This window comes from Mirounga angustirostris, unplaced genomic scaffold, assembly GCF_029215605.1.
Source record: "Mirounga angustirostris isolate CCGP_5_RB_7025 unplaced genomic scaffold, mMirAng1.0.hap1 SCAF_8, whole genome shotgun sequence".
Lineage (NCBI taxonomy): Eukaryota > Metazoa > Chordata > Mammalia > Carnivora > Phocidae > Mirounga > Mirounga angustirostris.
The window spans coordinates 41,297,572-41,310,755 of record NW_026991716.1 but is presented as its reverse complement, the minus strand read 5'-3'; the positions used below and the strand labels follow the sequence as shown (position 1 = coordinate 41,310,755).

Sequence of the window (13,184 nt, the reverse complement as noted above, 5' to 3'; positions counted from 1 at the left end):
GAAGAAGATGGGACAGGACTTTCTGATAACTTCAGAAATTAAACAAGAGCACCACCAAAGTAAAAGAACGGTACTTTCAGCCTTTCAACTGAATGCGGTGATTGCAGTTCTTTCAGATGCGAGATGCCTACAGGTGAGTAAGACCATGGTGGTCATAAAGCGTGAAACCTCGCTTATCTCCCCCACTCTCTACACCGCACCACCCTCTCACGCTGATAGCACCTGCGGTCACTCTTCCTGCTAACGGTCCCCGGGCCTTGCTCTCCCTCACACTCACAGCCACCGCCCACCACCCCCCAACCCCATGCCCATGTCACCTCCCACCTTGTTTCACATTAAAAGGAAAGGATTATGCTAGTCAGTGTTTCAGTGTGAGCACAGTGGACTCAGGCCCAGGACAGCCAAACATACATAGCCCAAGCTCAGCTGGCCCACTTGGCTGAGATCCTCTTTGCATTTAAAGGTGCGTTGTTGGCCAAGGCAATAGGGAATCAGACCAGAGTTGACTTCAGTCAATGTAACTGCTGATAAGATTACTCCTCTACATGATGCCTGGCCAAGCTGCTTTTTGAGATATTTCTAAAAGTGTTACCCTGAATATATACTCACATAACTGTAATTTAATCATTAAAAACAATTTTATTGCACTTTAGAGCATAATTCAGATACTACTAACGCATCCCTTTTATGAAAATATCATCTCTGGGGATTCTAAATACTATCCAATGGGGAGAAAGGAAAGAAATTAGTCCCTTAGGACACATATCACTGAGATTGTCAGCAATATGGCCGACTTGATAGGGATGAGGGTAACTGCCTACTAAGAATGTGGAGCTCACAATCGACTATAATGGCTGAAGAAGCTTTTAGTGAGTCATGTCTCAAAGAAACAATTTCTTCCACCTGTAAGATATGTCCTTTTCAGAATTGTTTTAAAGCTTCAATAAGAACTTCATCCAAAACTAGTTCGTTAGTGGGGAAGAACGACATAAATGAAAGTCGGCAGGTACAGAAATGGGAGGAAACACCCATGACAGAAGCATGCTTCAGCCTCCCAAGAGTGCACAGTGGTTAAGGAGCATGGGACCCTGAAGCAATGCACATCTGGCTTCCATTCCTGTATTCACCACTTCCTAGCTGTACGTGGGACCTTGGGCAAGGTATCTAAGGCGTCTGGTCTCTCAGAACCTCAGCTTTGCCTAATGATGCCGCCTACCTCACAGAGCTGTGGTAAGGAGCATATGAACTGACCTCATTACAGCAATGCCTGGCACACAATATGCATTCAGTAAAGGGTAGCTAATAATAGTTCAATCAAATAGGTACTAGGGCGAGGATAATAATGGGTCACACTTCCTGAAGAAGTCAATGACCCATTCATTCATTCATCACCAAACCAAACTCACAAAGCAATAGGCACTGTATAAGACAATGGGGACACAAAGGTAAATAAAACATGGCCCTAAACTTTAAAAGCTCAAAGTCTGATGAAGGAGACAGATGTGTAAACAGATAATTGTCACCAAGGGGACCAGGAATATGGGAGCCTTAGGCTCAGCGTGGGTAGGCTGGAAGAAGCCTGACAGAGATGCTGGCATTTGATCTGAGTCATGAAGAAATAAGAGAAATGCTACCATCCTTAACTCTCTCCCGAGCTATCGCAGCAGCTTCCCAAATGATGACCCTGTTTCTACCATTGCCCCTTACAAACCACTCTTCACACAGCAACCAAAGTGATTTTTAAAAAGCATGTAAATTAGACAATGTCATTCTCTTGCTTCACATCCTTTAAGAGCACCCCACTGCAATCAGAACAAAACCCAAGCTCCTTACCAGGTCCCCAAAGACTCTTCGTAATCCATTCCCTGCCTGCCTTTCTGTATTATTTCCACCTACACGGACCTTCCTGCCCCTTGAGCCCACCACGGTCACTGCTTCCTGAGAGCCTTTGCGTGACTTTTCTATGGCCTGAAATGCTGTTCCTCATGATCTTCCGAGTTCTTCAAAGAACAACGTCCCAACTTTCTAATCAAAATTACCTTCTTCCTTCCCTAAGTTGCTCTCTAATGCATTACCCTATTTAATTTCTCAGTGCATGGTGTTATCTGAAATTATCTTGTATGTATGCTTATTTATCCATTTACAGACTATATCTAGCACAAAAATGTAAACTCCTTGTCAGCAGAAACTGGGTCTATCTTGTTCACTGAATGCCTGGCAGGCAGTAAGCACTCAAATACTTTTTGAAAGAATGAATAACAGAACAGCAGAATGCCCACCCCAAAGGTTAGATGAATGTCCCAATCCACCAAACCCTAAGGGCTAAGTCTGCTTTTTATCATTTGCTTGTTTTAGGTGTAGCTCACCCACCCACAAAGTACTGAGTTTAAAACAGTGATTACCTTGAGTAATATCTCCTAACATAATATCCCTCCTCCTCTGCTATCACCACATTCTGAATCCAAAGAAGTAGCCATTTGTGACAGACTAGGTGTTTCCTAGCACCCAGAGACAGGCACCAGATGTCTGAAAGATTAAAAAAAAAAAAAATTGTACAGAGGAAGGAAGCAACTTCCTCAGGAAGCCATAGGAGGCCCTGGGCCCTCAGATAGAACATCAGCCATTCGTGACTAGGACAGAATGACACCATGAGACGAGCATTGCTAAGAAGTCAGCCCACTGCATGGCTGGGACCGTTAGCCCCGCAAGAGACAATGGAGAACACAAATATGAAACACTAAATGCCTATCACTTCCTCAGTTCATGACTTCTAACTTCACGTCACCCCTTTTCTGTTGGCAAGTGGGAGAACCAGCAGCAATCATACAACCACGATCATCATCTACAGTCTTGAGGTAAGAGCTTGAGATATCAAGGGGGCCAAACCAATGAGAGGTGACAAACATCTTTATCCAAAGGATTCCATGAACTAAAATGCTGAGGTGACATCCTGCAAAGAAGTTACAAAATCCATTATAGGTAAGGCTCGTAAGTAGAATTTAAAATTAATAATGCAATTATGTAGATCCTACACTGGAATGAAACCAAATGGTTTAACTATGTATTATACTGAAATGTGATTTCTGCCATTATTGTTCATCACCAGGGAACAATGGCACCCTGGGACAGGAAATTAGAAACAGTTATTGCCAATAACACATGACATCCCAGCCCTTCTTATACAGATTTCTTCTCATCTAAACTTTAATTTAGGGGCACCTGGGTGGCTCAGTCGGTTAAGCATCTGCCTTTGGCTCAGGTCACGATCCCAGGGTCCTGGGATCGAGTCCCTCATTGGGCTCCCTGCTCAGTGGGGAGTCTGCTTCTTCCTCTCCTTCTGCTCTTCCCCCCAACTCATGCTTTCTCTCTCATGCTCTCTCTCTCTTTCAAATAAATAAATAAAATCTTAAAAAATATAAAAATATAAAAATAAACTTTCATTCACTCAACAGTTCACGAGATGCTACCACTGTGCTAGGCACAAACCAAAATAAATCCCCGTAATATATCACTCAAAGAATCTGCAGTCTAGCAGGGTAGGAAAAAATGTGGAAGCTGTAAAATTAGGCAATCTCAACTAAAGCTTAGAGGATGGCTAGGCAGCCTGTAGACAGAGGTGCCAAGACTCTTTCCTAAAGAAGCTAACAGTGACCTTGAAGGATAGATGGCACCTTTCAGCAAACAGTAACCACCGGAGGATGAACAGCCTAAGTAAGGGGGTACAGAGAGAAGAACGTGTCCTCAGAGAACAACTACCTTATCATCTGGGGAGAGGATGTGGCTGTGCAAGAGCTGGGAAGGATAGTTCTGCCTTCAATTAGACTTTAACCCAAGGACAGAGCACTTTGCTTCTCCCCCATCCCATATTACCTAAGACCCAATTCTCTACATGTGGTAAGGCTCTAATTCATACTTACTAAATAAATAAGACAATTAACCCAGAGAGAAAAAAAAATGAAATTGACTCAACTCACTTGGAAGTTGCTGCTGCTATGGATGTTCTTGGTTCTCTTACTCATCTGAGTCATGGTAGAACCGTGCACACTCTTGGTTACAGGTAGAACCTTGTATTATGTCACTGACAATACAGGAACATGGAGAGAAATTCCATACGGCTGGGAGTGGGTAGGCGTGGCGTGTGTGTGTGTGTGTGTGTGTGTGCGCGCGCGTGCGCACCAATGTGCAAATCGGGAAGGCTGGAGGAAGTTGTTGGGCCCAATACCTTGTGAATGTTAGAAAAACGAGAAGACCGATCTAGAAATCAATTATACTGGTGCTGCCATCCCAAATGCAGAGCTAATTCTCTCATGGTTTAATTTCAGAAAGCTTTTGGTACCTAGAAATACAACTGTTTTATATTTTCATTTTTAGAAATACATCCAGTGAATATATAAATATTATTTGTAATTGATGATGATGGTGTTGCAGCATGGTATTGTATAAGAAAAAACATACTGTATCAGGAGTCCAGAGCCCTAATTCTGCTCTGTCACTAACTTGATGTAGAACTACAGACAAGAAGCTTGACTTTCCTGAGCCTCCCTACAGGGAGGAGGATGACGAGGAGCACTGAGCCCAGTCTACGGAGGCAGTCACGACCTGATCTGCCCAAGCCCTCTCCTACACTTCCTCAGAGCGCTACTCTCTGCACTTACATCTGCTGCTAAACGGGAGATCCTCTTCGCCATTCTTACTGGCCTCTTGGTTAATTGTATCTAAGACACCTTCAGTTTCTAAAATGTCCTCTGGTTCTTTTTTTATGATGTCATCTTTAGGTTTGAGGGCAAAGCCTTGAGAAAAGCATCTTCTTAAGTGGATCTAGCAACACCCGGTTTTCAAAGGCCATTTTGAAAGCATTCGTCATTCGCCAAATGTAATAGGCAGTTAAGGATGAGATTACAGGAATCAAACATTTAAAGAACCCAGGGATTGCCAAATCATAGAATATGTATATTTCTCATATATGTATATATATTTTTAAAGATTTTATTTATTTATTTGAGAGAGAGAGAATGAGAGAGAGAACACATGAGAGGGGGGAGGGTCAGAGGGAGAAGCAGACTCCCTGCTCAGCAGGGAGCCCGATACGGGACTCGATCCTGGGACTCCAGGATCATGACCTGAGCTGAAGGCGGTCGCCCAACCAACTGAGCCACCCAGGTGCCCCTCATATATATTTTATTAGCCACCATAAGTCCCTTACAAATCATATATAAACACTTTTATATATGTATCCAAATGTTTCCATACACACATATGGTCTAAAGATTACTATAAAAGGAGAGCTATTTATGGACCTCAATCAAAGATCTGAAGCCCACTACTTCAAATGCAGTAGCACCTAGAGCTACAAGCTTCACATTCACAAATTAGTGTGAGTTTCAGCCCTGCATTTTTATCAAGGACATATGTCCAGTAAAGGCACTAACCTTTTGATTCCTACATATCAACATTTAGAGACTCATTTAGGCTAATACATGGCTATTCTTCACAGAGTTCTAATGTTCTCCTCTGATGCAGAACTCTGGTTCTCTTTAGTGTTTATTTTTATAATTCTGCATTATTTTTTAAATATATACTCAGGTATACCCTTATATTCATACTAATACATATATATATACCTACAGAATCCTACTCTAAGTAAACATCCAAGAAGACATATACCTAATATGGGCAGGAGAGAGAGAGAGGTAGGTCATTCCATTTATAAACGATTATGTTTATAAACCATTAAGGACACTCAACACCTAACCACTATCGACCAAAACCTAACCATTAGAACAGATCCACGTTGAGAGTTTACTGTACATTTTGCTTTGAGTTATTTTCCCTCCATTCTAGTCCACCCCTGCCAACAACAGAAACTAGATGACATGACTAGGTGACATCAGCTCTCAATACTTGTGATCAGCAAATTAAAGATCTGTGATGATTGACACACTCCTCTGTCACCATGACCTAAAAGCCATCACACTAAAAGCAAGATCTGTTTTTGCACAAGTGGGGTAGAAAAAAGAGAGAGAGAGAGAGAGAGAGTTGGGAGTCTCACTGCACCAAATGTGAATGATTAGTTTGCAATGCAACGCTGGAGTTAATTTTTAAGAAGAAAGGTAGTAAGCAGCTGACTAGAATGTAGTATCAAGAGAAATGCCGCATTAGGACCTGGAGCTAAATGTGAATCAGCAGCCAAATCTGTCTGCCCGATGAGCCGCTCATTGACCTGGCCGTATACCCACCCATCAAGGCTTCCTGTTAGCCCTGGGCAATCGTCAAGCACACTTAATGCAATAGTTATCCGCGTAAGACATTTAAGCCCAAAGCTGAGACAGTAACACGAATTTCCTAATAGTGAGGGTGTGATGCTCTCCCCTGCGCCACCCGGGGCACGGTCCAGAAACTTGTGACAAACAGTCTCCCAGAGAGCATAGTTATTACCATCTGCCCGGGTGCAGCACGACAATGCTCCAGAGTGCAGCATCAGCAGCGACTTCCCCCAGAGTTCATCCCAAAGTTACTGCACACTGGCATTTGTTTTTTATTAAAAAAAAAAAAAAAAGAAGAAGAAGAAGAAGAAGAAGAAGAAGGCCCGTAAGATCCTTCACGGCTTGATTCCTTCATAATAATAAAGCCATTTCACAGCCCAGGAGTATTGCCGTGAGTCCGTCTCACGCGGCAGCCCCTCACCCCCAGCCTGCCGGAGCGTGTGCAGGTGAAACCTAGGAGTCTGTCTTACCTGTAATCTGACTCTGTCCTTGTGGATTAAAAGGACTTGGTGCAGAGTTCAGGGAGGGCCGTGGGTTCTGAGGCGGGACACCTACTCTCATACTGGGATGAGGAATGCGCCCTAAATCACTGAGGCGGTCAGAGAACAAACTAGGTTTAGAGTCATCAAGCTTCTGTCTGTGCCCTGGAAACAGCAAATCATAAAATAAAAGCATATTAATTAGCTGAACAATTGACCATACTAAATAGATATGTGAACATACATACTGGGGGGTTTGAGCCAAGGAATCATCAATATTGATATTTATACTGAAATGTCTCTATTATGCCTTCCATTTTAAGCAGCTTTATAAGCATCATCTGGCGGCAAGCGTTCCTACCCCTGGTCTACGAATGGAGAGCTGAGGGTCCCAGAGGGTGACTCGGAGTCGAGCATCAGTAGCGAGGCCAGGACGCTGGAACTCTGGAGAGACTCTCTGGGTGCCTCCTCTCTTGGTGACGGTGGGAAAGGTAGTTCTGTGCTGGGGTGTGTTTGCTTGTTTCACGAGGGAGGAAACTTCCCCATGGTTCAGAGAGTCTGTGCATGTCACACTTATTATCCCAAAATTGGGGTAGAAACAGAGACAAACACATTTGTCAAAGGGAAATTTCCAAGATGACCATAAGTGACTTTTCTTTTTTTATGTTACAACTACACCTCACTGTGACTCTTCTCTGAAAAATTAAAACCAAACCTAGAACCCCTTTAAGAGGAAAAAATAGAAATATAGTCAAGGAAACTCAAGTTCTCCAGGGGAATCTGGATATTTTGTGAGACCCTAAAACCTAAAAGCATATGATAAACTATGTTAAATCAGAGCGAATGTTTTTTGATTCTGTATAAGAAATTGAAAAATACCCTTTGGGTTACCATGTGAATGTGAGAATCCATTATTTTAAAAAAAAAAAAAAACCCAACTTTGTCTCTCTTCTAGTTTATTCAAGTCTAAAATCTAAGGACATTCTAGATATTAAAGAAATATGCAAATTAAAATATAACTAAGGTCCTAAGGCTTTTTGAAAATCACGAAATCATTCTCAGCAAGTCTTGGTGCAAGTATAACAGAAAAACCTCTGAATCTTGGTGCTACATAAGTTAAGTGCACATCTGTGGAGTGGCACAGCGGTGGACAAACATGATAACACCTCATACATGAATGGAAATATACTATAGATTCCTTCTTCCATATTCTGTACTAGAATGAGGCCTTAGTATGTTACCCCAACATACTCTAACTGAAACTGAAGCTGATTCAAAGAAAAGCCATTAAAGGGCAACTGGGTGGTTCAGTCGGTTAAGCCTCCGACTCTTGACTTCATCTCAGGTCATGATCTCAGGGTCGTGAGATCAAGCCCCGCATCGGGCTCCGTGCAGGGCAGGGAACCTACTTGAGATTCTCTCCCTCTCCCTCTGCCCCTCCCCACCCCCACACATGGTCTCTCTCTCTCTCTCTCTCTAAAAAAAAAAAGAAGAAGAGCCATTAAGGTGATAACTGGAATCAGAATTTGCCCTTTGAAGAAAAACTAAGGGAATGAGGATTATTATCCATAAAAGAAAAAAAAAAAAAAAAGCCCAGGAGGAGGATTGTTAAGAGCCTTTGAGAATGAGGAGGTATATTCCATGGGTAGCGAGAACACCTCATCTTCCTCTTGGTACAGGACAAGAGGAATCTATGAGGAGAGGGTTAAGGTGAACATTAGAATTCCCAGCTATAAGCTGTCTTCATAAGACAAATTCCTTATTTTATTTGCCCCAAAATGTATTTTCCTGTCTCCTTTTTCATTGCCTACACAGCCCAAAGAAAACAGACAGGAAGCCAAGGCTTGGTAATATGAGTGTAGCTGTCTCCGCAGCCAAACATGTTCCAAATAGGCCCATTAACTGAAATGCACCCACCACCCTATTTCCTGCCAGCGTCAGTCTGGGGCATCTGCTGGAACGAGGGACAGGGAGACCAGGAGAAAAAGTGGTCAGGGAAAGTCATTGTTTTTTATGCTGCTTTCCCCGTTGTTTAGGACTTCTTATCCGGATTATGAATAGATTTTAGAACTCAACGGGGCCTTTAGAGATGACCCCAACAGCCCCCAGACCGCCAGCAAGCAAGGTGCTCATAGACAAAGCAACTCAGTAAGGCCTGCGGAGGTCAAACAAGGAGCCTGTGGTCTTCAGCCATTGGCCAGCTCAGCCTGGACGGCACACGGTTCCTGTCCTAGCTGAGCAGCTTCCCACTCATCGTGTGGCACCACCAGGGCTGGCGTTCTCGCTCGATCTTCCCTCCCTCTCACGGCTGCCATGGAGGACTGAAAGTCTCCCAATCGACACACAGAAACACCTAAGAGCTAAGCCCTGTGTGGTGCCAAGGCTGGTTTTCAACGCAAGCAGAAGCAGCCACGAGGATTCGATTACAAAGTTAACAGCTCCCCCATTACCCCACACAAACTTCCATCAGCGCATCTTGCTGGGTCTAACTAGTTTCACAACTGGGGAATTATATAGCACTTGTCCCTGTCAGATCCATGGATTCTGTTCCTCACACACATACAAAAAAAGAAGTATTGGTGTGGTGTTGATACAGCTGTAAACATTAACAAGAGAGCTTATGGAATTGTCCCTGGAAGTTATTTTTTTTAATAGGCCACATTTTTGGAATGGCAGATTCCCTGAGGGCTAAGGAGAGGGCTACACGATCTTGCATGGCTCCTCTAAACACTGGGACTTTATGTGGGCTCTGGGTCACAAGTAAACTTCATAAAGCCTTGCCTCTGCTTTCTACAGCCGTTTCCCTGGGCTTTCCTGGAGACCGTATGAGATGTGAGCTCAGCATACGGATGGGTGAGTACGCTTTCTTTTCCTCTTAGCCCAAGGCTTCAGGGAAGCCACAGGAGGTTGTAGGCGAGAATAAAGGACCTGAAGCAGCACTGCTAAAGTACGAAAAATGTAAGAGCAGGTGAAATTTTAAAAGCCTCAATGACCTTCTGGAAATTACCTTCAAACACGAGCTACCAAGTATCTACAGACACCTAGCATAATTCAAGGAATATCTGTCCGTGGCTGCGTACATACAAACAAAAGGATGCGTTTTTCCTTGTAGATGTCGGCCCCTTCATAGCCACCACCACAACCACAACAATATTCTTACAGCACAAGGAAGAACAAAAGCTGAACAGGTTCTTCATCTTTCAACCATGACAAACACCGGCTACCACTAAACCACATCAGGGTTAGCATGCGAATTATGGGCTGAAAGAAGGCGTTCTTCAGTCCTCCACACTCAAGGAGTCGCTTCAGAAATCGAGAGCATGGAAGACAAGGGCACACTGAGTTAAATCAAAGACAGGGGACTCTGCCATGGTACAGGGAGAACTGAATGTCAGCCGAAGGGCCGAAGAGTGTGTCTTCCAAACAGGAGGAAGGTATAAAGAATGGGAAACTTTCTCCCTTGGGCAGTGGCTCTTCCACTCCAGCTAGATAAGAAAATCCTCCGGGGAGCTTTGAAAAATATAGATGTCCAGACCCCACATAAGCTCAATTAAATCAGAATCACTGGGAAGTGGGTCCTGGGGAGTTATTTTGTACAAGCTTCGAGCATGACCTGGTGTGTAGCCAAAGCAGAGGACCACTGCCCCAGATGACCTCACCGTCCCACCTACTCGATGCCACCTGTTTGCTCCAATGACACCCCCATTTCCGAGGTAAGCTCTGACCTCTGTCCTGAGTTCCAGGTCTGTAGGTCCCACGGCCTACTGGACTCTCCCCTGGGAAGTCTAAAAGATACCTTAAATGCACTATATTTAAGACACAATTCTTGACTCTTCTTGCCAAAGAACCCTATTCCTCTCTAGGAGTACCCTCACCTCAGTAAGTGGCACTGGCCAAAAACTTAGACATTTTCCTTGATCTCCCCTTATCCCTCACTCCTCACATTCAATCTATTACCAAGTCTTGTCATTTCCATCTTGAAAGTATATCTCAAAGCCACTTAGTGCTCTCACTTCTACTGGTACAACCCTAGTCCAGGACCCCATCATCTCTCTCTGGGCATCTGACATGGTCTACTTGCACTTTCCCATCCCAAACCTCTCCATATTCCCAAAATGCTCTCCCCCCTATTTCTCTGTAGGGCCCCCTCCTTCTCACTCCTGCAACCTCACAGTGAACACCACTTCCTATGAGAGGTCTTGCCTGCCTACTATACCCAGAGCAGGTTTCCTCCGCCTTGAGCACACCCAGCCTTTATATCTTTTATGGCTATTACCACAATCTGTACTTATCTTGTGTATTTGTCTCCTCTGCAGGATAGAAGCCCCATGAGGATGAGTGCTCTGTCTTGTTTAAAGTTGTACCCTTACTTAGTGCCTGCCATATAGTAGGTGATCAACAAATATTTATTCAATGAATGCATGTTCTCCTCTTCTAGATAAATGTCCTGGTGGAGAGAAAACTTTCTGGCCCAGGATATCATAGTATAATGCTATCTTTCCTCCCCCCCAGAAAAACCCTTCTTTTATTTGGCAATCTAGTGAATCCAGTGGGCAAAGCCTTTCTTTAGAGACCAGACCTTATTGGTGCTTGCTAAGAAATTTCCCTAAAGGACATTCATTTAAGTGAATGGTTAATTGCTTGCTTGCTTTCTGAAAAAGCCCTCACTTAAAATTCTTCAGCACTGTTGCAAGTCATTTAGAATCAGAGCACTGAAAGGGACAACAGAAATCATTCTGACTCTACATTTCAGAGCACTGTACTTCTTTTATGAATAAGGACCCTGAATCCCTGAGCAGAGAAGTGACTTGCCCAAAATCACAGTTAGTGGCAGGACTAGAACTCAGGGTTTCTGACTGCTGGTCCCAGGCTCTTTTCCCTCCCACTGTCAACCAGCTTATTTTAGAGTATAACACTGCAGCACCAGGGGAAATCATGGTCAAAGTGGATTTAAAATGGAAAAAAAAAAAAAAGTAATTTTCAGAAACAATTTCTTTCAAAAAGTTGAGTGTATTTGGCTGAATATGACTTTTGTTGCAATAAACTCAGGGGCACGAGAAGAAAGCATGATCCAAAGGTCACAGCATTCACACATCCTTAGAGCAAAGACGCATGAGGAACAGTTAGGTCCCTAAGCAAGAGTGCAGCTGATTGTCCCATCCCTCCCCGCCCAGCTCTGGTAACGCAAGGGGCCCACACTCACAGAGGCCAGTTGGGAATGCTGCCATTAGGATTTCTGCTTAAAAGATCATGCATCTGAAAGGGGTACGTGAAGACCTGGAAACTGTGTTGCATGAACTGCGAAAACAAACTTGCCTCTCTGATGGGTCCCATTTTGCCCATTTTTATAAAAGTCTACTGAGAACTGCATAACAACGGTGGAAAGCAGTGTGGGCGCCCGGCCAGACCATCATACTCTATGCCCTGTACTCACAGCGGGTGCAGTACACATCAGCTATCCTTCCCTCAAAGGGAAAGACGGACTCCTGAAGGATGCCCAAAAGCATCTCCAGAAGAGTGCACCTTCCAAAAACAAGGCAACTTCACCAAGAGGGCACCATGTCATGGCAGGCCTGCTCTCATGTGGCGCAGGAGGGTCATTTCGTGGATCACTAGGGCATGATGTATGGCAGCTCGCCTTTTTAACATCAGTATTCTAAATCAATTTTAAGCGCTCCCTTCTCTTACTGGTTATCTACTTCCATCCTGGGTATCATTTTCAAATAAAATAAATAAAGTGAAAAGGCAGAGGGACCCTCTGCAAGGGACCCTCAATCAGGAACCAGTACGACGTCCACGTCCGGAAAGGTTAGTCCAGCTAGCATGTACGTGTGCAGGGCATCTGCCCACATGCGAGTCTCCCCAGGCATTGGAAGGAGGAGGAGAGAGACATTCTTCAAGATAATGTCCTTGTCCTCCAGCAGTTCACAGTTTAGGAGGAAAGAAAGACGAGCCACGAAATATAACTGAAGAAGGTTGTGATGAGGGCAATGACTAAAATGCTTAGGTTTGGGGATCAATTGAGGAAATATGAATACAGACTATTTTAAAATATTAAGGAAGTGGTGCGTTTTGAGATTATGTAAGAATATGCCCTTATTTTTTAGAAGAGCTAACCAATATATTCAGGGGGTAAGTGTCGTGATGTCTGGTATTTGCTTTAAAACCTTTCAGCAAAATATTAGACGAAGCAAATACGGCAAAATGTTATTAGTTATAAAATAAGGTGATGCTTATATGGGATTTTATTAAATATAACCCCTTTTAATATGTTTGAAATTTTTCATAATAAAAGGAAAACTTAAAAAGAAAACCAATAAACTGCTCTGGGAAGAACAGGAAAGCAACTGATATTTGACTAAAAGGAAAGAGGAAGCTCTCACTGATGAGATCATTATGTCCTAGAAGGTCGAGTAGGATTTTGATAAGCAGAGAGGAAAGG

General features: G+C 43.5%; 1 protein-coding gene across 3 annotated transcripts in view; it reads right to left on the bottom strand.

Moving 5' to 3' along the window:
• Window positions 1–13,184, bottom strand: part of RUNX2 (RUNX family transcription factor 2) — a 228,262-nt gene that overhangs the window by 154,596 nt on the left and 60,482 nt on the right. For all 3 annotated transcript variants that reach the window (XM_045866969.3, XM_054505872.2, XM_064597673.1), the window contains exon 4: window positions 6,734–6,907. In XM_045866969.3, the coding sequence (XP_045722925.2) occupies window positions 6,734–6,907 (174 nt within the window). The remainder of the gene's footprint in view (window positions 1–6,733; window positions 6,908–13,184) is intronic.